Source organism: Podarcis bocagei (assembly GCF_964188305.1).
Source record: "Podarcis bocagei genome assembly, chromosome: 13".
Taxonomy (NCBI): domain Eukaryota; kingdom Metazoa; phylum Chordata; class Lepidosauria; order Squamata; family Lacertidae; genus Podarcis; species Podarcis bocagei.
In genome coordinates this window covers 38,899,476-38,924,111 of record NC_138138.1, presented here as the reverse complement: position 1 = coordinate 38,924,111, position 24,636 = coordinate 38,899,476, and the positions used below count along the sequence as shown (strand labels likewise).

The 24,636-nt window shown below is 47.8% G+C and overlaps 1 protein-coding gene and 1 long non-coding RNA gene across 5 annotated transcripts; one reads left to right on the top strand and one right to left on the bottom strand.

Annotated features, from left to right (window-relative positions):
- Nucleotides 1-1,987: 1,987 nt before the first annotated feature.
- Nucleotides 1,988-24,488, top strand: CNOT3 (CCR4-NOT transcription complex subunit 3). 4 transcript variants are annotated; one of them, XM_081167039.1, is made up of 19 exons: nucleotides 1,988-2,099; nucleotides 8,302-8,353; nucleotides 9,202-9,276; nucleotides 9,760-9,827; nucleotides 10,090-10,164; nucleotides 10,863-10,952; nucleotides 12,917-13,045; nucleotides 14,134-14,229; nucleotides 14,474-14,693; nucleotides 15,671-15,804; nucleotides 16,019-16,075; nucleotides 16,694-17,009; nucleotides 17,432-17,537; nucleotides 18,497-18,674; nucleotides 18,924-19,023; nucleotides 20,100-20,301; nucleotides 21,557-21,689; nucleotides 21,881-22,006; nucleotides 23,143-24,488. In XM_081167039.1, exons 3-19 carry the CDS (start codon nucleotides 9,252-9,254, stop codon nucleotides 23,239-23,241), a joined length of 2,154 nt encoding a protein of 717 aa, XP_081023165.1. In that variant the 5' UTR covers nucleotides 1,988-2,099; nucleotides 8,302-8,353; nucleotides 9,202-9,251; the 3' UTR covers nucleotides 23,242-24,488. The 4 variants fall into 4 exon arrangements, with proteins under 4 accessions (XP_081023165.1, XP_081023166.1, XP_081023167.1 ...); XM_081167040.1 differs by lacking the exon at nucleotides 1,988-2,099 and adding an exon at nucleotides 3,877-3,895; XM_081167041.1 differs by lacking the exon at nucleotides 1,988-2,099 and adding an exon at nucleotides 7,247-7,366.
- LOC308571506 lies at nucleotides 7,718-10,140 on the bottom strand. Its single transcript, XR_014001498.1, has 3 exons — nucleotides 10,059-10,140; nucleotides 9,116-9,211; nucleotides 7,718-7,914 (listed from the first exon to the last, which is right to left on the bottom strand). It is a non-coding gene; the product is annotated as an uncharacterized lncRNA (long non-coding RNA).
- Nucleotides 24,489-24,636: the final 148 nt, after the last annotated feature.

Below are 24,636 nucleotides of genomic sequence, written 5' to 3'. Positions count from 1 at the left end.
GGGAAGCCTGCAAGCAGCACATTGGCACAACAGCATCCTCCAGCCACTGGCATAAGGAGGCATGACTGCGAAAGCAAAGCATAGCCATTGAGGGTGACAGCCTTATCCTCCATGAATTTGACTCATCTTTTAAAGCAGTCCAAGTTGGTGACCACCGCTGGCTCTTGTGGGAGTGATTACAGACCCTCCAAGTGTCCCTATTTTCCAGGGGCAGTCCCAGATTTACACAAGCTGTTCCAGTTTCTTATTTGATCCCAGAATCACCCACTTTTACTTAGGTAAAGGTAAAGGGACCCCTGACCATTAGGTCCAGTCATGGCCGACTCTGGGGTTGCGACGCTCATCTCGCTTTATTGGCCGAGGGAGCCAGCGTACAGCTTCCGGGTCATGTGGCCAGCATGACTAAGCTGCTTCTAGCAAACCAGAGCAGCACATGGAAACGCCATTTACCTTCCCGCCGGGGCAGTACCTATTTATCTACTTGTACTTTGAGGTGCTTTTGAACTGCTAGGTTGGCAGGCGCAGGGACTGAGCAACGGGAGCTCATCCCGTTGCGGGGATTCGAACCGCCGATCTTCTGATTGGCAAGTCCTAGGCTCTGTGGTTTAACCCACAGCGCCACCCGCATCCCTTCCACTTTTCCTTAGGAGATCCCTATTTTCATCGGAGAAATGTTGGAGGGTATGGTAGGGTTTCCCTGTTTTCATCGGAGACTATGGAGTTATGCGGCCCCGAGCCAAACTATTCAACCTGTCAAAGACATTTGAAGGCAGCCCTGTTTAATGTTTTCTTATTTCCTTGATACGTTGGAAGCCACCTACAGTTACTGGAGCAACCCAGTCAGATGGACGAGGTATAAATAAAATAATAATAATAATAATAATAATAATAATAATAATAATAATAATAATAATAATAATAATAATAATAATAATAATAATAATAATGGAATATAAAGTCCTATTTTCATCAGAGAAATGTTTGTGAGGGGTGGACTCATCTCAGTTGCATGGCAGTGAATGATGAAGGGGTGTGAGGGTATACTAGTAAGGCTACAACTATCCCTCCAAAAGAGGTGAGCTGCAGCTAGGAGTGAAAATAGTGATGCCTAGACCAGCCATCGCCAACCTGGCGCCCTCCAGATGTTTTGGACTACAAGGCCCCCATGGCCTGATGGGAACTGTAGTTCAAATCTGGAAGGCGCCAGGTTGGCAAATGTTGGCTGAGACAGAAGTCTATCAATATCCACCTTAGAGTGAGCTCATTCCCTCCTGTGTTATTGGCTATTGTGATTTTAAGTGACAGGATACCTCACTTACCTGTACCAATCAGGATTCTGGGAAAACTCCTTGGCCTCGCCCCCGCCTCACGTTTTTTCACTATGACCCGCCTCAAACTATGCAAGCCAGTACAAAGGAAGAAGGGTTTTGGGGGGCAGTACAGCCATCCAATGGGAGGCCAACGTGTGCAGGCTTGCTTCGCTACAGCCAATAGAGAATTACCGCTTGGAAATATCCCTCGCCTCCGAATCCCTCTAGCAGCCAAACAGCAATACTATTAGATTGAGTGGCAGAACTGCTATCCAATAAATGATTCTATGCCCACGAGTACGCGCGTTGGAAGAAGTATAGCCAATCATGAACGAGTAAGACTTGAGGGACGTTTTTTATTACCATTAGGCGATCTGCTCTGCTTACAAGCCCTGCCCCTTTGGGTTGTTTTCCGCGGGCTGGTAGGCGTGGTCACACTGGCTACATCCGTACCTACTGAGCCAATCAGTATACGGATACGCTTTGACGGACTTTCCACCTTAACCAATAGATTAAAGGTATTTATGTAAATGACAGCTGCGGCTGCGCCGCGTCGTCCCGCCCCGGTTTCCCTTCACCAGCCCCTTCCCCACCACCCAATGGAAACAGAGACTATCTTGAAGGGCGGGTGACTCGTCCAATGGAGTTTAGCCAGAGGCGGGTCTAGCGGAAGGAGGGGGGGAGGCTGCCGCCATCTTGGATGCCGCGGAGGCCGAGAGAGGGGGGAGAGGGAGAGAGAGAGGGAAAAAAAGAGAGAGAGAGAGAGACCCGGAGACTCCGGAGCCGCCGGTGAGAGAGCGAGGAGGGGCGGGGCCTAGCCTAGGGGGCGGGGCCTACGAGTACCTACGGGAGCACCGTAGGGGGCGTGGCCAATGGGAGGTCTATAGGGGGCTCTATAGGAGGTGGGCGCTGTATAGGGGGAAGGTGTTTCCGTAGGCGCTGCTGCGCGGGGGGCTGCAGGCGGAGGGGGCCTCTGTTGGGGGCCAGGTGTTTGGGGTTGCAGCGGTGCTCAGGGGCCACGAAGGGCGCCCTGCTGGGGAGGATGCGGGGGGGCGATGCGGTTCCACAGGTAGGACCTGCACCTATAGGATGTGAGGCCCACATGCCTCTGTGGGGAAGAAGCGCCTGGGGTGGAGCGAGAGCCTCTGGCAGGAGGATGTGGGGCGGGCGCCGTGTGATGAGGGCTACTTTGATCCAAGAAGGGTTGTGGGTCCTTGTGATCACCTGGAAAACTTGCACATATAGTTTATACCTGATTTGGAGAGGTCCATAGAGAGGCGTGTGTGTGTGTGTGTGTGTGTGTGTGTGTGTATGAGAGAGAGATCTGTATTACTGAAACGATTCCTGTAGCGGGTAGTCTGTTTAAGCAGAAACAACAAAGTAGTATTGTGGTACTTTAAAGACTTAACAGATCTCATTATGGTATAAGCATTGTGGCATCTGATGAAGTGGATTCTCGTTTGCAAAAGCTTATGCCGTAATAAAATGTGTTAGTCTTTAAGGTTCCACAATGCTTGTTATGTTGCTGAAGTAGCTAAAAGAAATAAAGGAACCCGTTAGAAAAAACACGTTGCTTTCATAAAGCCACCTCTCCCCCCCACCCCCGCTTGTGTGTGGATGTGTGTTATAGGGTCCTGTAGGGGCGTCTGTGCACCTGGGGAGGGATCTGGAGTATTTCTCTCTCAGTGTAGCATTCAATGGTTGGAAAACCCCTATTAGCATATAAGTGCATCTCTTAACTATAAGTAACTTCAGAGTGATAACAATTCGTAATGAATTACTAGAGGAATGTGTAGCTAGCTGTCAACATGTCTGCATATCTATTTGTTCTCTTAACTGGTTTTGCTTTTTGCTAGTTGCGGGCAGAGACAAGGCAGTAAGTAGGCAGAGGAATGAAGCTGCAGCCTCTTATCTATGGGATGGCTTGCTGGCTTTTGAGATTTCATTGGCCTCTACCTGCACACTTTGCAGACTTAAGGGCTAGAATATACATCCCCCCCCCCCCAATTGAAAGTGAAGATTCTTAAGATTCAGAATTCTGCCTCCAGTGCCAGATTTGTCTGGTACTATAGCCAATCACTGACTGTAATGTAAAAAGTACATTACAAGTCACACCTTGGTCAGCCTTACAGCTGTTATGTAGAATACGTAAAGACCTAGTGAAATCTCAATAGCTTGGCAGAAACACAGGAAGCCATATTTTATCAAATTAGATCATTGGTCTGTCTAGTATTGTCTACACTGACCTGTCATAGCTCTCCCAAGTTTTCAGAAAGGAGTATTTCTCTGTCCTACCTGGAGATGCTGGGGACAAAACTTTGGATGTTCTGCATGCAGAACATGTGCTTTACTACTAAGCTGCTTACAAATTGAGGCTACTACCTAAGATATTGAATTTCCCCTTTCTCCTCAGGGCTGATGCTTAAAAATTGTGTGTGATCCTAGGAACTTGGAATATTTCTTCTGTTCTGTAAGGCACACCGTTAATATTGTACCATAATAGCTCAGTGATTATGTGCACAAGTGGAATCCCTGTATTATTATTTTTTCAGGTCTTGGGTTCAGGACATGTTGAAGGCTTGAAGGTAGAGAATACACTCTGCCTATACAGTATATGTGCATTTGTTTATATATTTATAAAAGCTGCCCAGTAGATTACAACAAAAATATTTTAAAATATCAAACACAACATAGTTTTAAAAAATGCAATACACCAGATTTTTAAAAAGAAAAAAAAAAGCAGAAATTGAAAAGCTTGTTAAAATATTTATTAAGTCTTCAGGTGGTCTTTAAACACCAGCAGGGTAGGAGCGAAGAACATTTCCTGGTGCAGGAGATTCTATAACTGCTTCCTACATTGTCACCAGCCCAATCTCTTGATGACAGCAGGAGATGGAGAAAGGCCTCTGCAAATGATCTAAATGGATGTGCAAGTTCATAAAAGTTCCAGGTTCAATTGTGACTGTCAAATTATCCCTTAATAGCAGAGCTAAGAAAGGCCACTGCTTGAGGCTTTGGGAGAGCTACTGCCCATTAGAATAGACAGTACCAGGTCAGGGACTAGAGGCTAAGAGGTAATGACTCGTCTGTGGGGAACACTCTGAGGCCGCAACTGAAATGGGATTTGAATTCCTAGGTGGATTGGACCACATTAGCTGATGGTAACCTGATGGCAAGGCTGTCCTTAAACCTTTGACTCTGGGAAATGCTAATATATCAAATCCTAGTAAATGTTAATCTTGAACAGTTTGATGACAGTGTTCCCTATTGCTGATAGGGGGTGGGAAGGGGTCTTTCCAGATGTTATTAAGGCACAGGATCCAGATGTCCCTGTAAAAAAATTGTCCTTTTGCAGGAGAACTGCATTTACTCAGCATTCAAAACTATAGGTGGGAAATTGCCATTTTCCTCCATATAGAGTGTTGATTGCATTGTTCAATGGGCCTAGCTACCTATTGGTCACTACCTGTGACATAAATCACAGTAAAAGTTCTCTCTCTTTCTTTTAAGGCCTATAAATATGTTGGGACTGAGCTTGCTCATCATTCAAGTGCAGTAGCACTCATCAGTGCCAAAGCATCTCCCATCTCTTTTTTTGTGAACCGTCTCCTGCCTTCCTTGATTTTTCTTTAACTTTCCAAAGGCTTGTGTGTTCCTCTCTCCTGTGGTTAAACACCCCCCATGTGAGCCATGCCCACTTCATCCAATTCCTTTGATATTATTATCCCCATATTGCAGGTGCCAGGTGAGGCAAAGAGAAAGTGGCTTTCTTACGGCCACGTAGCAAGTTCATAATGGAGATTGAGATCCGGATCTTGAATTTTCTGAATCGCAGCTCAGACTCTTAGCTTCTACACCACACTTAGAGAAGCAAGGCTGTTTGCATTTAGCTTGGCTGCCTCCTTCAGGCAGTCACAAATTAGTGGGGGCCATTCACACACTGGGTACATGGCAGCATTCCATGTTGCCACCATGTTCTGCAAATGGGACCTTTCGGTTGGGTACCAGAGGTTCAGGACTGTGTGTCAATCTAGGTTTTTCTTTTATCTGTGGTCTCCTCTGCAGCGATTCCCCCCTCCCCCCCAAAAAAAATACCCTATGGGGATTGCACAGAGCAGTTTTACAAAATGATATAAAGGGTATATAAAAATAAATATTTCCAGGGGGTGCACTTTACAGGATGCATAAATGCAGAGATAGCTTTAGAATACTCCAGAATTGAAGCCCAGTGAACTGTGACATAAATGTAGCGAAAGCCTCAGGACACTTGCAGCAGTCACTATTCAGTCCTATTGGACAAAGTGGGCATCACTTCCATGTCAGATACAGCATGGGATCCAGCTGTAAGTCTTCTCCAGATATGCCTCCTCCCCCCCCCTCCACCAACCCCCTGTCACTCCACAGCAAGCAAGACCCAGACCTTTGTAAAGCATGTAGGACATATTCTGTAGCAAGTCAGAAGGCTGTTGGGGCTGCGTTAGGTAGGTTGATATGTACAGTGCGGCTCGAGAGAGTTTTATTTCCCAAAACACTACAACTTGGTTACTCAGGCCATGAAATCAATTGGGCTAGACAACAGAAAGTGTTGCTTATATACAACACAAGGTTCGTAGTTCATCAGTAGGACACATGTTTTGCATGCGAAAGGCTCCATGTTTCAAGCCTTGACTTCTCCAAGCTGGGAAAGAGTTCTGCCTGAAACCGTGAAGAGCTGCTGCCAGTCAGTGTAGACATTACTAAGATAGATGGGCCAGAAGTGTGACTTTGTATAGTGCAGCTTTCTACATGAATCCCTTGCTCAAGATGCAGTGCTCCACATTAACTGAACTGTTTACTCTAGAATATGCCCCACAATCTTTTGCAGTGGTTCCTTGGCAAACGGGGGTTGTTCCTTGAATGTAGAAAATGTAGACACTGAGCTGTATCAGTATGGCAGATATAAGTAACTGACATGAGGCTGTAAATAGCTGTTTAATGACAGCCACAGGAACAGAATACAAACCAAAAGAAACACCCACAACAAAAACCCAGAAGGAATCCTATAACTTACAGTAGTTTCAGTAAAAGCCCAAGTTTGCCATCTTAGATGTTGGTGTCACCATTGCTTAGTGTAAGGGTTTTGTTTTGCTTTTGATTCTGCTCACCAAGCTGTTCATGTCAGTGAGCAAATCACTGCTGTTTTTCTTCTTTCTCAGGCTATTGGACTACAGCTCCCATCTTCCCTGATCGTTGACTGTGCTGGCTGGGGCTGATGGGAGCTGGTGTCCGGCAACCTCTGGAGAGCCACAGGTTCTCCACCCCTGGTCTAATGTTATCAGAGGGCCTGGCCTGGACTCCTGTGCCTTTAATGGCAGCTTGATATGCAGAAATCGGCAGGTGAAGCTTTTCGTAGTGTGAAAAGAAGCATAGCCACCTGCTGATGTTTGCAGATGAACTTGCCTTTAAGGGCACTGGAACAGCATCTGGTTAATTTTCTTAAAAATGCCCAGTTCTTCCAGTGAAGCCCTTCCCTCCCTCTTCCCCAGCTTGTCGTGAGATTCTGATTTCCCTCCATAGCAGGTAAGAGGAACCTGGTGCATTTAGAGGTTTAGGTACCATCTCCAAGTGAGGACCTAGAAACTCCCAAAATTGCAATTCTGCGCATGCTTGCTTGGAGAATAATTCCCTTCGAATTTGGTGGTGCTTACTTCTGAGTAGACATGCGCTGAACCAAGTTGCTTTTATTCCAGAGCTGGCTTTTGACCCAGGTCCCCTGCTTGGAATAGGAAAATGTTAGGAACTTCCTGGGTCACCCCAAATTCACATTTATTGTTGGTCTACTGATGCCTCTTTGTGAAGAAAGCTTCGTTTCTGAAGGGGTGAGGTGGGAGACCCAGACTCACAATTCCTTGAGGGTGGGTGGGTGGGTGTGTATGGTGGGATCTTGCAGTTGGCAGTAGAGAAACAGGCAAGGAAAGACTTCCTAGGTTTTCTGGAGGTTAGGAAGCTGAAGCTGGAGGGCAGGTGCTTACCAGGGTATGGAATCTTTGGGAGAGAAATGGTGAAGAGCCTGGCAGGTATGTAGTCTAGCTCGGGTAACAGAAGAAAGTGATAAGCTGGGCTGAGCCACTGCAGGTGTGGGTCACGGTTTTGAATTCTCCCTTACATTTGATTCAAAATGGTAGAAAACTAGTATCCATCAGCAGGTACCAAGCTAGGCGAGAATCTGTCTCCTCTTTATGGCCCCCCCTGTTTTTCATTGTGCACTTAACCATTGCATTCCCTCTCCCCCTTTCCCTGCCCGCAAGTCTAAAGTGGTCCAGTCCACTCAGAATTCTGCTGCATGATTTTCCAAGAGGAGAATGGAAAATGTGTTGCGTTAGCTGAGAATTTTGGAGAGAGAATAGGGGCTAGTTCAGACATGTGAATAAACCCATAAACATTTACTAGTTCAACTTGCACAGGCTTAACGATGGATGTTGTTTGTGGCATATTTTCAGTCTGGGAAGAAAAAACAAACATCCTGCTTTGCAGACACCTTTTCAAGCATCTCTTCACATACCTGCACTAGTGACTGGTGGGATTGCCAGCTTTCCCCCCAGCAGGGCTCCTGTGCCTTTAATACCTGTGTGACAAGGAGAAATGCAGCTTTTCCTGATGTATAGATGAGGAAAGCTTAACCCACTCAACTTCTGATGGGGTGGGCAGGTGTTTCCCTGCCAGAAAAAAAAGTAACCAACCCCTAGTGCCGGGGTTTTGCTAGTCTAGGACAACTCCAATTGTCTGGGGAGCCAGGAACCATTTCTTCCATCTGCAAGGCCTGTACATTTGCTTCATTCCAGGCCTGAGTCCCTTAGACTGCAGTAGCCCCAGCCAGCCACCACTGTGCCTTTATAGGTGCCTCTTGGGCTTCCCAGCTTGCTGCCTGACATGGTGGGCAGCTGGATTGGGGAGGAGGAAAAGGTGGGGCTCTTTCCCCCTGTGAGTCATGTGCTTTTTCTCACCTGCATAGGAACCTGGCTGGAAAAGAGAGAGAGAGACAACAAGCGCCCAGGGGCCACTAGGTGAGTGCAAGCCTCATAATGCATCCCCTAGCCTGGTTAAAGCAACACTGTCAAATAACAGAGCACAGAAAAGCTGGCACCTAGTCCGTTTTTGTTTTTAATGGACAAAATAAAAAGCTGTTTGGCTTGTGAAACCACCCAAGTCTTCTGGGCCTTGTAAGAAGCCTAACTGTTTTGTTCACCAAAGGCTCAGTCTGGAAAAGACTGTAGAAGAGCGTGGCAGATAAAGATACGGTATGATGGGGTTGGGGAAATCCCTGCTCCAAATCTGTTCCACCTTGTACGATCAATGTGTTTTACGTTTTTCTGGAAGACTGGGTGCCTTTAAGAGTTGCATGATTAAAAAAACCCAAACTCAACAGATGAAGCTTTCCCTAGTGTTGCATCACCCAAATACTGAGTAAAGCTCCACACGCTGAGCGTTTGCCTGTTGCATGGTCACCGGGGGGCGGTGGGAAGGAGTTCTTTAATTCCACTGGGTCCAGTTTCCCTGTCTAAAGAATACTTCCCCCAAGGCATTACCTCCCACTTGCCCACTTTCTCCTGGGATAATCTCTGTGATTCGGCTAGGTTTGTGGCCTTTACTTTTCATTGGACAGAAACTCTCTGCTTTTAACGGGTAGAAATCAACAGGGGGAAGCGCCGTGTTGAAGAAAGCCTTACCTGTGACTTCTACTTTGTTTTATATACAGCTGCCGAAAGCAGTAAATGTTCTGCCGGTTAAAACAAAGCAGTAGCTCAAATCTTACTCATCCTGCTTACCTCCATTTAGCACCTTCCAGCAGGAGGTGCTACTTCTGTCCTGGGCTTGCTTCGTAACCTTGTCTTTCTGCTGGCTTTTCTTAAAGCGTCAACGCTCTATAAAGTATGAAGAGAGCCCCTCTATAGTGAAGGAAACATGGCAGACAAGAGGAAGCTACAAGGTAAGGGAGCCTACCTGCACTCTCCAAGCTCAGGGCTACTAATACATGCTAGGCACCTGGCTGGCCTGCAAAAGAGGGTGGGGCTGCTCATCAGAACAGCTGGGCCAGAGCCAGGACTCCTCTGAGCTCTCTTGGAAAGGGTGGGGTCTCGTTGGTTAGAGTGGAGGGAAGGGAAGAGTTGACTAAAGGAGCAAGAGCCCCCCCTTTTTTTTTAGAAGTGGAGAATGACTTGGGATGTTAGAAAGCAGTAACTATGCTCTGAAGGGAGAGAAGAGTTTAGGAAGGGGAGAGGTGGCTCGGTTCTGTTTTGGTCAATGGACGGATCCTGCACTTCAGTAGGGTGAGAGGGGCAGGCTTGTGGGAAGCTGAGGGAGAGGAGAACCACCGTTCCAGAATCCTCCTCTCAGACTGGAAGGAAGGAATGGCCAGGTCTGGGCAAGGTAGATCTTACGATTGCTCTCAGCAGGGATTTTCTCTCCCCAGGTGAGATTGATCGGTGTTTGAAAAAGGTGTCGGAAGGCGTGGAGCAGTTTGAAGATATCTGGCAGAAGGTGAGGGCTGGCAGCGGCCTCTCCTCCTAAATTCTGCCCTATTCTCTGACATCCACCCCACACTAGCCTTTTAGACCATCACATTACCCTGTAATTGTTCTTGTTGCTATGTCCACAGAGGTTTCTCTTCCTCTCCCCTCCCCCCACTTGGAATTTTTTCAGCTCCGTTTTTTTCCTGCTCTGGATTGATCTCCACCCTGAGCCCTGGGGTCTCCATCTTTCTCACCCCACCTCTTGTTTCCTCTTTCTCCCTATGCAACAGCTCCACAATGCAGCTAATGCCAACCAGAAGGAGAAATATGAAGCCGATCTGAAAAAAGAAATAAAAAAACTCCAGGTAAACATTTTGCCTGGGCTTGTTTCCAGATCTTTTCTTACCAAATTTAGGGAATGTCGGGGTTGAAGTGATCTGAGTATCAGGACTCTAGGGGCCTCTTTGGAAGGAGCGGAGGAAAATGGGGCACTCTTTCCCCACAGGGCTTGCTGGTTTATAGTTAGAGAGTAGAGGTTGGGGTGGCCTGGACACAGGTATGGCTCCACTGAGAAGGGGAAAGTACCTAGGTGTTTTTTGGGGGGGTGTCATAGCTTCATTGTGAGAATGCCTTGGGGTAGCAAGGATGTATAGATTAGATCAGCCTTCTCCATCCTGTTGTCCTCCTGATGTTTTGAACCACACCTCCCATCATCCCTGACCATTGGTTGGAGGTTTAAAACATCAGATCAGACATGGCTGAATTTGAGTAAGAATGAGGCTTGGAAAAGCATAGATTTTTCACAAAGGACAGCCTGTTTAGTGAGTTTAGATTCTGTTAAAAGAAAGTGAATTCTAATTGTTGGAGCAAGGAAAGGCTAGCTTCTTTGTTCGCTAATGCCAATTCTAGCGGTGATAGCATATGATGAACAATCTAGAGGTTGCTACTTCTGTTTGCTCATACCTCTGACCACTAGCCTTCATTCATCGGAGGAAAGGTAGGTTGGTATCTTTTCCCCAACCGATCCCACCTACCTGCTTAACTGGCTCTTCTTCTTCTGCAGAGATTGAGGGACCAGATCAAGACGTGGGTTGCATCCAATGAGATTAAGGACAAAAGGCAGCTAATAGACAACCGAAAACTCATTGAGACGGTAAGAAGAATCCACTACCTGCTACATATTGGTGCCTGTCAAGATACCTAATTAATTGGGGGTTTATTTTGGGAAATTATGTGTCTACCAAAGGTATAAAACTAACACATTTTATTGCCTTCAGCTATTTTCATACTGGTTCTTAGTTTTGCTGAGGATCTCCTGTTTATACGTGGGCTTAACTTTGCTTAGCTCCTCCCCCACAGCATTGCAATTGGCTAGTAAGTAGTGTGACCTCATAAAGGTGAGCCAGCTTGCCTTTACAGTCCAGATATTGACTGGGAGACTTTTGCAGAAAGGGGTTCTGTGAGGAGCCCAGGATCCCTTTGGAGCAGGTCTTCTGATTGAGACAACATGGGATAGATGGTAAAGTTATAGAGGTGGTTTAAAGACACCCAGGGGAAAGGTCTATTGAGCTGTGACCCAAGACTTTCCTGGGCCCTTTAGGAAAGGAGTTTAACACTTGGACAACTGTTTTGCAACAGGCAAGCAGAGTTTTGTATTTGCCATGATGATGTGCACAGACTGGCATGATGCATATTCAGATTTTAACTTTTTCTTTTCTTTTCTGCACCGTTCTGTACTGCTGTAAATCTCGTCTGTTATCTTCTAATGCAGAACCATCGAGCCCAAGTGCTGTGTGTTCACTGTGGCAAAGAAAGGGTGATCACTGACCAATTCACGGGGGCACAAATTGCATATTAGTTGGATCATTCAAACTTGAGGGCAACTTTGTGCATTAAATGGCTGCTTACATGTTTATTGCTGTGGGTACTTGCAGCCGACACTGGCTTCTTGGCATGTGATGTGTGACTGAAAATGCATTGATACATACCCATTTTTTATGGGTTTGCCTTAAATCTCCTTTTGCAAGGTAATGTGTGCAGAGCCATTTCTTATGAGTTCCATACACGCACACGCACTATATTCACAAGTTTTCATTTTTTATTTTGGAAAAAAAAAGCTTCAGAAACAAAATGGGGTGGTTGAAAAAGCTTTCGGTAAAGTTACAAAAATAGACCTGAAGCCTGGAATTCCTGGGTAGGAAGGGATCCTAGTAAATTCCAGCTAATGGTTAGGAAGCCAGGATTCATTAGTTAACAGGGGATGGGATGCAGAGCTCTCTTAGGGCATGGAGCTATGTGGTCCAGTTTAAACGTGGCAGCTGAATTGGCAGCTGAATTAGGATCTTGGGGTAAAAGGTAGCACTTCAAACTACAGATGAGGCAAAGCTGTTTTTAAATGTCCCTAAAGGACCACCACCCCTAACCTACCCACCAAACTAAATGCCTCTGCCAGGGAACAAGCAACACAGTAGTAGAAAGATTCTAATCCAACCACATCCTTTCTACTGCGCTGGTTTTTTTACTTGCAGTGGGCTTTTTAAAAAAACACACACACAAGAATGATTTAGAAATGGTTATCCCTCCATTGCTGTCTGGAATAGAACAGTCCATTCTACCACCTGAGGATTCTGCCACTTTATTCTGCTGCCTGTGGTTCTTGGGCTGCAGTCTCTGTGATGAAGAATTGCCCAGCGGAAGCGTGCTGGGCAATTTAAGGCCAGAACCAAGCAGTCTCCATGTTCAGGAAAAGTACCAATTCCCCGTAGGGGTTTGCTTCAGGATTTAGGTGGGAGAATTGTGTGATTGAATGGTCCCTTTTAACAAAGTAAGATCCCATTTTGTATCCTTTAAATGCCTACTGCAGATAGAATTCTCAGTCCACCAATGATAAGAAGCCTGGGAAGAGTTACCCTTTCCCCACCCTGATTGAAGATTGAAAACGGGGGCTGAAACATACTTGGGAGTAATTCATCTAGATTTATTTATTTGTTTGCAATTTATCTCCTTTGCTGCTGCTGAGGATTTCTGCCTTTTCACTGAGCGGGGAATATATGCTGATAGCTTGGACTTCTCAGCGGCCCTTAGCTCAGCTAGTTGCCTCTGGTCTGTCTTTTCCAGCAAATGGAGCGGTTCAAGGTAGTGGAACGTGAGACCAAGACGAAAGCCTACTCGAAGGAGGGACTGGGGCTGGCGCAGAAGGTGGACCCAGCCCAGAAGGAAAAGGAGGAAGTCGGGCAGTGGCTGACGGTGAGGACAAGTGGAGGCTGGCTGCTAAGTGCCTGGAAGGAGGAGCTGCTTTTTAGCAGACGAAGGGAGAAGGAAGCTCTGGTTTTTAAGGGGCGTGGCTTTAAAGCAGGAGCAGGAGAACCCCAGGCCCTCCATATACCCTTGGACAACATCCAACTGGCATCAGCCCTGACTAATAATAATAATAATAATAATAATAATAATAATAATAAATAATAATAAAAAATATTTATATCCCACCCTCCCCAGCCGAAGCCGGGCTGTGCTGACTGGGACTGATGGAGGTTATAGACTCTGTTAGCAACCAGAGGACCACCAATAACCCCTTCCAGTGTGGTGTAGTGGTTAAGAGCGATAGACTCGTAATCTGGGGAACCGGGTTCGCATCTCCGCTCCTCCACATGCAGCTGCTGGGTGACCTTGGGCTAGTCACACTTCTCTAAAGTCTCTCAGCCCCACTCACCTCACAGAGTGTTTGTTGTGGGGGAGGAAGGGAAAGGAGAATGTTTGCCGCTTTGAGACTCCTTTGGGTAGTGATAAAGTGGGATATCAAATCCAAACTACTACTACTACTACTACTACTACTACTACTACTACTACTACTCTTCTTCTTCTTCTTCTTCTTCTTCTTCTTCCTGCTTTAAAACTTCCTCTTTTTATAGTACTGGATGTAAACTGTGACCTTATGCCATGTGATACAGGTGGTCCTCCCTTTCCACTCATAGTTGACATTCGAGCTTGAGCTTCAGACATTGGGGGGGGGAGACAGATTCCTCCCTCTCCCCCACCAAAAAAAGTTTTGTCACTTCACCTGAACCCGAGAGCTTCTGCCTGCCAGGCTTTGTTTTCTAATGCTAGCAAACAGAGAGCCATGAGGCCTGGTCTGGGGCTGTAGGGGAAATCTATGCCCATCCAGATACCGTTGGTGCTGCAAGCACAGCCAGTGGCCGGGGATGGTGCGAGTTTTAGTCCAATAATATCTGGATGACCACGGTTAGCCACTCATTGGCAACAGGGAGAACCTCTTTTCCATGGTGAGGGAGGATTGGGGAGAATAACATGTTTCTTTCTGTCTGTCCTTCCTTCAGAACACAATAGACACCTTGAACATGCAGGTGGATCAGTTTGAGAGCGAAGTGGAGTCACTGTCTGTCCAGACGCGCAAGAAGAAAGGAGACAAGGATGTGAGTCGATGAATGATGTCCTCCTCGGAGGACGGAGGGCTGTGTTTGGGGAAATGGCATCACCTCACAGGTCAAAAGCCAAGGTGGAGGTATCTATGGGAACTAGGACTTCTGAGACCTCACAAGAAACAAGGTTCTGTGAGGTTGGGGGTCAGGCTGAGAGGTGGTGCCTGGGTGCTATGCTGTGAGCTTCCTGGATGGGTGAAGATTTGAACCTGGCTCTCTTCCCCTCCTCACCACACAGAAGCAAGACCGGATCGAGGGCCTGAAGCGGCACATTGAGAAACACCGGTACCACATTCGGATGCTGGAGACCATCCTGCGGATGCTGGACAATGACTCCATCAACGTGGACTCCATCCGCAAGATCAAGGATGACGTGGAATACTACGTGGATTCCTCGCAGGACCCTGATTTTGAGGAGAACGAGTTCCTCTATGATGACCTCGACTTAGAAGACATTCGTAAGTGTCTCCTTTGGGTGGGCTGCTTTTGGTTGTTGGGTGGGGGAAGCCAAAGCAGCCTTGAGACTCAGTAGGTCCTTCGCTTGGGGAAGAAGTAGCATTGCAGCGCTAGCTACGATAACTGTGAAAGGAGCAAACCTCAAATCATTTTAAACCAACGAGTTATTCCCTCCTAACAAAACCTGTGGCCTAGAGGCAACTGTCAGTTTGAGCTTGATTTAGCTTGATACCCATCCACCCTTAGAACTGCCCTGAGACCTCGGGGTATAGGGCGGTATATAAATTCAATAAATAATAATAATAATTAGAAGTTTGGGCTTTTACTGGGTAGGCGCTGCCATTTGCCTGTTGTCGCAGATTCAGCATTTGGTGAGAGTCTGCTGTGGTTCTGTGCATTTTATTATTGCTAGACAGCTCATTAACTGTTCTGAGATTTGGTTTTGTTTTGTTGCTGCTTGAACTATATCTGTTCACCTGGGCTACTGACACTGAGAGTTTGCGTCGTGACCCTTCTCAAAACTCCAGGAGCGTATGCTGGTCTTTGTGTCCCAGAAACTTGTTAGGCTGGTTTACTTCAGTGCATTGTACTGGTGGGGTTTGGTGTAAAGCAGTGTTTCCAATCCTTCGGTCTCCAGCTGCTTTTGGACTACAATTCCCATCATCCCTAGCTAGCAATACCAGTGGTCAGGGATGCTGGGAAATGTAGTCCGAAAACAGCTAGAGAACAAAGGTTGGGAAACACTGGTGTAAAGAATTGGGCGTACTGATCCCTGATTTCCTCTTAATCCTTTTTTGGGGAGGACGGCGCTTGCCAGGATATCAGTATACTTTTCAAATATAAAGTAGTGAACTCTTGCAAAGCCCAGACAGTGGGATCATACCCTGTAACAGCAGTACCCACCTGCTGGATTGTGCCAGCGCCTACGAACTGTAGCCTCTTTGGGTTCATAAGCATCTCCTTGTTCTTGACTCTGCAGCACAGGCCCTGGTTGCCACTTCCCCACCCAGCCACAGTCACATGGAGGATGAGATGTTCAACCAGTCAAGCAGCACGCCTACCTCCACCACGTCCAGCTCCCCAATCCCTCCCAGCCCTGCGAACTGCACAACAGTAAGGAGGCTCCCCTGTTACGATGCCAGGGGTGGGGGGTAGGAAAGAGGACCTTTCGGGTTTATATCAACTTGAGCGAATAGTACTGAATGCTTCTACAGGTTGTTAGAAACCCAGCTTGCTTTCTTAGTTCCACAGGTAACAGCTCTTCTAATCAGGCCTTCCTTCCTTCCTTCCTTCCTTCCTTCCTTCCTTCCTTCCTTCCTTCCTTTAGGAGAACTCTGAAGATGACAAGAAACGGGGACGATCAACAGACAGTGAAGTGAGCCAAGTGAGTTTGGAGCCCAGAATTCATTCCTCTCAAGGGTTCGGCTTTTGGAAGATGGGTTAGAAACTCCCTTGGTGATTTGGGCAAGGGGAGAGGAGCCCGGGCTTCTTGGGACAGAGGGGCATCAGGACTAGTTAGGTAGAGCCATTTCCAGCATGCTACTTCTGATCTGGTTCAGTTCTGTTGTGAAGGATGTACCACTTCCATAATGCATGCAAGAGTAGGGCTGGGGAGAGGGGGGTTGGGCAGAGCTGCTTGCTTTGAGAGTAACACCCACATTGCAATCTCCTTAACGTACAAACACCTTGCATGTGAGAGGGGAACAGTTTCTATCAGGCCACCTCCTAAAAAGTTAGCTTTTACAGGCCAGGAGTTGTCCGTGTGAGTTTGCTTTCCCATGGGCTCCCCTCTCTGAAAGCATTTTCTGAGGTGGTACAGCCCAATAAGAGGACTGTACCATCACCGTAAGGAAGGTATGTTTTGGGCCAGCTCTTAAAAGAGTGTAGGGACGGGTGAACCAAGACATGGATGGTTCCCAGTTTTGCCCTCTTTTGAGTAGAAAGGCAGCAGTTATGATCCTAAATCTTCTCTCCCCCCTCTCCCATCCTTCTCTCCCCCCAGTCCCCAGCGAAGAATGGTTCGAAAAGCCTCCACAACCACCACCACCAGCCGCCTCCCACAATCCCCACCAGCTACCCGATGGGCGGCAGCTCCAGCACTTCGTCCTCGCTGGGGGACGGGCCTGGTTCCAACAGCAACGGGGCTGTGGCTGGCAGTGGGAACGCGAGTGGCAAAGCTAACCCTCCGGCAGGGCACGCACCCACCACCCCGACCCCTTACGCCCAGGCTGTGGCGCCCCCGCCCACCAGCACCAATGCCTCTCAGCCCCGGCCTCCCAGCACCCAGCAGAACGCCAGCAAGCAGAACGGGGCAACCAGTGAGTCCGGGGTCTGGGCCATTGCTTCGAGTTTCCCAAAAGATTTCTGGGGGGTTAGGAATGGCTGCTGTGTTGCAGATGCCGGGTGTTTAGCAGGGTCGCCTGATGTTGCCTTGCCTAGCCGTGCCTTTTCAACAGCATCTTGAAAACCCACAGGGGATAATCCTCCATGCTCTGAAAAGTGTTGCCTGCCGGTTCTTTCCTATCCAGCAATAGATAAAGGCCAGGCTGTAATGTAGCGAGGCCGGCAGGTGCTGTTTTATAGGCTACGGGAGGGGAGGGTTGAGACGAAGCCAAAGTTAGGAGTTGCTCCATTGACACCTAGGCCAGGAAGCTCAGTTTCCCCTCGTTAGTGTAACGTTGTGACTGTTTAGCCCAGAAGTCAAGCCAGAGCTTCTTTCTTTTTAATCCCTCCTGCCTAGGTTATAGTTCTGTGGTAGCGGACAGCAGTTCAGACTCCACGCTAAGCAGCGGCAACCAGGCATTGCCTAATCAGACGGCGTCGCACAACCCGCCCAGTGCTTCTGTGTGAGTTTCTGTATTGTCCCTTCCTGGCTGTCCTTTCTCACTCTTCCCACCATGGTACACTTTTCCAAGTGGGCAGACCATAGAGTTTTACTCAGTTGCAAGTGGTGTTTTGCGCGCTCTCTCTCTCTCTCTCTCTCTCTCTCTCTCTCTCTCTCTCTCTTTTTGCCCTCTTTTGGCAAAGTGCATTATTTTATTTAATTTTTTAAATTTTGCTTTAAACAAATACAGGTAAATATAAGCAACCAAAATTACAAAAGAGAAATCAATAATAATAATAATAATAATAATAATTAATAGAAAAGACTACAAAACTACAAAAAATATCAAAGCAAAGTGCATTATTTGGCAGCATTTTAAAAAAACAAACTTCTGTGTATCTTGGTATCTGGGCACACAAGGAGCTGGGTTGTAAATGTTGCTGATGGATAAATAAAATATAACTTTGCTCTTTAGCTCCGGTCGGAGGCAGCAATGCTTCTGAATGTCAGTTGCTGGAAGCCGCAGGAAGGGAGCTCTTGGGCTTGGCTCCTGCTTGTGGGTTTCCCATTGGGGCATCCGGTTGGCCCCTGGAGAGCAGGATGCTGGACTAGACGGGTCGTTGGTTTGACCCAACAGGGCTTTTCTTACGTTCATATTGACTTCCGGGCTCAGTTTAAAGTGCTTTTATATAAAGACTTTTATAAAGACTCAGGCTATGCCAGGATGTTCCCTAGAAAAATGTTCTGGTCCGCATGAACCTGTCTGATCCTTATGATCAGAGCCCCTCCTTGGCTTCCCGTCACTGCCAGAGATGCAACCAGAGAGGCTCTTTTCAATGATGACACCTATACTTTGGAACATCTTCCCTGGGGAGATCTGTCAGGTTCTCTCCTTTCCTGTGTTTGGATCAGACAAGCCTAAAGTGTTCTAGCTTTGAAGGAAGTGCAACCCTGACTTTTGTGTCTCGCCTCCTTTGGCAGCAAAGAGCCCAGCGCAGCTTCGCAGCCACCGAGCGGTGGCAACACCACTGGATCCAGCCTCCTGGTGCCTCTGACTGCCAACCCTCCTGCCTCGCCCACGCCCAGCTTCTCTGACAGCAAGCCTGCCCAGACCCTGCTCAACGGGCCACCCCAGTTCAGCTCCGCAGCAGAGATCAAGGTGAGCGATCGCTTGTGATCCGCAGGCAACAGGCTGCTTCCAGCCCTCTTTCCTCCAGGGAACTTGGGCTGGTGTTTGTGGCTGTGCTTGTCCCACATCATCCTCTCAAAAGAACCCTGGAAGGCAGGTTTGCCCGAGAGAAGGTGACTTAACTGCCTGTGTTCTCTTTGTGAGTCTTAATCATTGCAGCAGCTTTCATAAAAACAGCTTTCTCTCACTCCTCCTTTGCTATGTTTGTGTGTCCTGCAGGCACCTGAGCCTCTAAGTACATTGAAGTCAATGGCTGAGAGGGCAGCTATCGGCTCCAGCATAGAGGACCCCGTGCCATCGCTTCATCTCGCTGAAAGGGGTAAGTGTGGGGAGAGAGGCATTGCCCCTGTGGTTCAGGGGGAGGCCAAATAGTGTCAGCACAGTTCAGGTGCACATTTAGGAGTCCTGTGGCGTTCCTGCATGTGCCTGACAACCTTGATCAGAAATTGAAGTGTGGCTACTTTGGATAAGAAGTGGTGGTTTCTAAGACCACCAGTCTCCACCCTTCTCTCTCTGTTCCATTCTACACCCACCCCCAACAACAACAACAAAAATCCTTGGCCTACAGGCAAGTCATTCTGCTATAGATCTCAGCCCTTCCATTCACCATTTGTGTTGGCAGTTGAGGAGCAGGCTGCCATCTGGAACACAATAATCAATTTTTTTCTGGCCCAGATGTTGTCCCTGGAGCTTTTCATTGCTTGATATTTTAAGCCAAGAATCTGTGACAGAGTCAAGCTTGCTTTAAAATGAGAAGATAATAAAAAATTAAATGAAAGTGTTCTCTGAGGCTGCGGGTCTGTGCAAGAGAAGGAAGACATTTTGGAGGAGAAAATGAAGTCTCCCAAGTTCTGAGTAGTACAGGTAGATCACTGATTTCACTTACACGATCACAGCTTTATGCAGGTCACGAATGAATAAATGCCAAGCGTGGTGGGAAATGGGGTGCGGGGGAGCAGGAAAAAATGGCTGGCAAATCCCATTGGACGTTGGGAGAGCGTTTGGGTGTAGTTGAAAAGCTGGAGAGTGGAGGAGATTGCAGAACATTTGGGAGGCTGCTGGAAAGAGATCAGAGGAGGCCAGAGAGATTTGTGGAGGAGTTAAGAGATTTGCTTCTCTTTCCCCCCGGTTTGCTAGAGGGTGTTCTGCCTTTACAGGATTTTGTTTATACATGCAATAGCAAGAAATGAGATCGACCTGAACTGTAACCCACAGCCACCTTTTAAGAGATGGTAGCAAGGATAATAACTCTTGATGAATCAAAGGACTTGTCGTGAGAAGCAGGAGGAGCTGCATTTAAAAATACAGCCTTCAGAGTCCAGTCTCGCTTGAATTGTATCCTGAGAGCATGTGTCAAGTCCCCGCTGAGTGATTCTTTCCCCTTTTCTGCTCCAGCTGATATCTTAATTACGAGCACGACCTCCCAGCCAGCCTCCAACCAGCCCCCCATCCAGCTATCTGAGGTGAACATCCCCCTTTCGCTCGGGGTGTGCCCCCTGGGGCCTGTGCCTCTCACCAAGGAGCAGCTCTACCAACAGGCCATGGAGGAGGCTGCCTGGCACCACATGCCTCATCCTTCTGATTCAGAAAGGATCCGGTAAGAGGGTTTGCCCTGGTGTGGGGTGTGGGTGTCAAGGGCCTTTGCTCCCTCTGGGAACAGAAGGCCACGAGTGGTGTTGCCTTTCACAGTCCAAGTCACATCCTCAAGAGTTCTCTGAACTGTAAATTGTCGGTCCAGTTTTCATATCGCCAGCGCAACTCAAAATCTTCCCTTTGCTTGTGAGGATGCAACAAAACCCCACTGTTGCGCATGGGAGACACACAGGTCAATAGTGGGGAGAAGCAGTGCATGGGGATGCTCCTGCTAGGTGAGCAAAAGAGCCATCCTAGAATCAAGGAATTGTAGAGTTGGAAGCATCATCTAGTCCAATACCCCAAATGCAAGAATCTTGTGCTCAAATGTGGGATTTCAAATCCATGACCCCAAGATGAAGAGTCTCAGGCTTTGCCAACTGAGCCACTCTGGCAATTGCTGTTGGCCTTGATGCCCTCCCTAGACCCTGAGGATTTAGAGCATCAATTTCCAGTATTTGAGGGGCAAGTATTCGTAAGAAAATAAGAGCCTGGTGGAGTCCAAAGCCCATTGAGTCCAGCATTCTATCCTCACGGTGCCAAATAGTTGCCTGTGCAAAACCAGGAAGCACGAGAGCAGTCTCCCCTCTTGTGGTTTCCAGCAACGCGTATTCAGAAGCGTTGCTGCCTCCCAACTATTGAGGCCGAGCATAACCATAATGGCTAGTAGCCATTGATAACCCCCTCCTCTCTGAATTTGCCCCCTCCTCTTTTAAAGCCATCCAAGGCTGTCACTGCCTCCTGTGGGAAGCAAGTTCCTTAGCTGAACTATTCAAGAGGATTGTGGCCACGCAGCGTAACACCAGTCCTGCAGGATCTGCCCTGACTGATGGACCTCACAGACTGAATTCAGTCTATAACACTAGCATATAATGTCCCTAATGACTTGGGACCCAAACCCTGAGATTGCACGCCCACCCACACCCCGGACCGCCTTGAGATGGTTGGACATTACGGAGGCCCATCAGGCACCAAATAGTGGCAGATGGAGGGAGAGTTTGGCACAGTCCGGTGGGAATTGCTGATAGCGTTTTCAACTGTTTTCTTTGGTTCATTTCCTCCATTACACACTCCAGTTGCCATCTTGAACTACTGGCTTAACCCTCCAGCCAGCTTATCTGTGGGGTTTGAGGTGTGTGCATGCAGACGTAGGGAATGGGGAGACTGCCGTCACCACCACCAGGCTGGAGTTGAACACTCTCATCTTCTTAACCTCATAGGCAATATCTGCCGCGAAACCCCTGCCCGACCCCTCCTTACCACCACCAGATGCCTCCCCCACACTCCGATACGGTGGAGTTCTACCAGCGCCTCTCTACAGAGACCCTTTTCTTCATCTTTTACTATTTGGAGGTAAGAAGTAGAATTTCTGTCGGTAGTTTCTGATGGACAGGTTTTGCCACCCTTTCTCCACCACCACCACCACCACCACCACCCACTGGGGCCTAAAAGTGCTCCATGGATGTGCTACTAGCATCCTTTGCTTGGAACTGGTACCAATGTGTGTATCCCACAGCCCTCACCTGTCCCCTTATGCTTTAAAGGGCACGAAGGCACAATACCTGGCAGCGAAGGCGCTGAAGAAGCAGTCCTGGCGCTTCCACACAAAGTACATGATGTGGTTCCAGCGGCACGAAGAACCCAAGACCATCACTGATGAATTTGAGCAGGTGAGGGGACCACAGAAGCTCCTATGTGGGGGGGTGTGGGGAGGATGGGCCCAGCACATGGATTCCCAACCCCCCTGGAAGCTGCCTTATACTGAACCAGACCATTGGTCCATCGGGCTTGGCATTGTCTACACTGATTGGCGGTAGCTTTCCCGGGTTTTTCAGACAGGTTCCTATGCAATCCTACGTGGAGATGCCAGGATTTGAACCAGGGACCTTCTCTGTAGGCACAGCAGATGCTCTGCCACTGAGCTATGGCCCTTCTCTTACTGGAAGAGAAGAATGGGGGGGGGGAATAATGTGGGGACCAGAGTAAGTAGCCAGGTGAAGCATAGAAACTTTGCCTGCTAAGCCCTGGAGCTTCTTGTTGAGTTTTGTGCCAGTTAATTCCAGTGTCATGAAAACTAAAAACCCTTATTGTAAATTTTTGGGTTTTTTTAAGGATTCCAGTCTGCATGAATTCCGCTGTAACTCCCGTGAGGATGTTGTTTGGCTTGAATGTCTGAGAGTAGGGCTTAAGAGTACAAAATGACTGTGCGATGCCACTGGGAATTTTATAATCATTTGTTTTCTTCTGTAACAGGGAGATGGGGAGAAAGTAGAAAGCAGGAAGGACAGTTTTCCCATTTTCAAGGTCCTACATAGTTTTCTTGTGGACATTGTTGAATTGTGTCACTTCTAATACAGCTTTGCTTCAGCTCTCTCTGCATTTAGTAAATGCAGAAAAGGTTTTGAGGTTCTCGGGAGTTGTGGTTCATGCCGCTGTCCGCAGGGACAGCTAGTTACCTGAGTGTGACTTCTCCCTTCAAGGAAAATATAGAGAAGGGAGGGAGGTCTGTATTCTTCTGCTGTATACCTACCCCTGAAATGGGTATTCTGATGTCTCTTCTCACCACATAGCTATATGGCATTGGGGTTCAGCAGCTCTGAATGTTTTAAGAGGATGAAACTGGGATCCTGAGGGCCCCCAAAACCCTTCCTCCTCACTGGGAAGTAGCCCAGCCCTTGCCTCCTGCTATCAAGTTTTAATCTGACATGAGAGCGGAATTGCTAAGTTGTTAATTCTCTGACTCTTCCTTGCCGGGCAAGAGGAAGCGCATCCTCCTATACACTTTGTCTCTCTTGTTTCTGCGCAGGGCACTTACATCTACTTTGACTACGAGAAATGGGGCCAGCGCAAAAAGGAGGGTTTCACCTTTGAATACCGCTACCTGGAAGACCGGGACCTGCAGTGATGACCTGGGGCCAGCAGGGGGTGCCAAGCCTTCCTTCCAGAGGCAACTGCGGCGCGCTTGGGGCAGCAGCAAAGGAAGACCAACCGATAACACCACATCACCCCCCACACACCCCACCCGTCACAACCGTGGGGGAACGGGGCGAGCTGCACGTTTTTTTAAAAAAAAAATGCATGCAAGTTTTAAAAGTGACCGCGGGACGGAGGAGGAGGGGCGGCAGTGGCGGGATTCTCCTCCGCCTTTTCCTTGCTCTCTTCTGCCTGTAATGCATACGAAGAGGTCGGGGGAAAAGGGGGTCTTCATGTGCACCAGGTTCGGGTGAGAGTGGAGATTAAAAAAGAATTTGAGAATCCCACCAAAAGAGGGACTTCCCCCCAATCTACATTTTTGTGTGTCTACTAAATTGGAGAATTTATTATGCCCCTTCCGCCACCAATTGCAGCAAACACCAACACCCTGTCCTCCTTTGCCCTCCTCGCCAACCTCTCAAGTGCAGACGTCACCCCCGATTTGGCTGCCATCATATGCCCAAGTTTGTGACAGATGAGGGCACAGGGCTCTATAAATATCCCCAATAGTCAAAAGCGTTGGGAACAGTTCAGGGTGACTTTGCTCCAACTTCTGCCTAGTTGTCACTGCTGGAAATGGCAAAAAGCAAAATGACGTCAACTTGTTACCAACCAGTGAAGTCAGCCGGCTGCCAGAAAGGATCCCAGTACAAAGTATTTTGTGGACTGGTACCTTCTGTTAACATTTTATAGGCCGCCGTATTTTTTCACTTGCTTCTGCAGGTGATGTTGTCGAGGGACACAAAACGCCACCTGTCCTCATCAGTTCAGTTTGGAAAAATTCCCAAAGCTCCCTTTCCTGACTGAAACTTTGACTTAAGGGAGTATATCCCCACCCCCACCCCACCCCCTTTGCTGCTTCTCTCCTAACCCCCCACCCCACCCCCCATTTTCCAAAATTTTGTTGCCACCCTAAATTTGGTATCTGAGCTCATATCTTAATCTGCTGCTCCTCCCACAGAGAGACCCTCCCCCTTGATGACTTGCAATTTATTCCTGATTGGAGGGGAAAGACTTGGGGAAACCCAGAGAGAGATGGAAAGACAGCTGTGTCCCACCATCTCCCTCCTCATGCAGCCCCCTGAACTGGAGCACCCGCCCATGCCGCTGTTTAAGATATTTTTTCGTAAGCCTATTTTCGTTTTGGAAAATATTTATGAATAAATAGTTTTATATGAATGTTCTTCTTCTCTTGTAAAGGGGAGATAAAAAGGGGGGTTGTGGAACAAAGGGGTGTGAAGAAATCCAATAACCCTGCTTTCTCTTTGTGCCTCGAAGAAGGGGCAGCGACTCAAGGTAGTGATTGTATGTTTAAGGTGGGATGTGC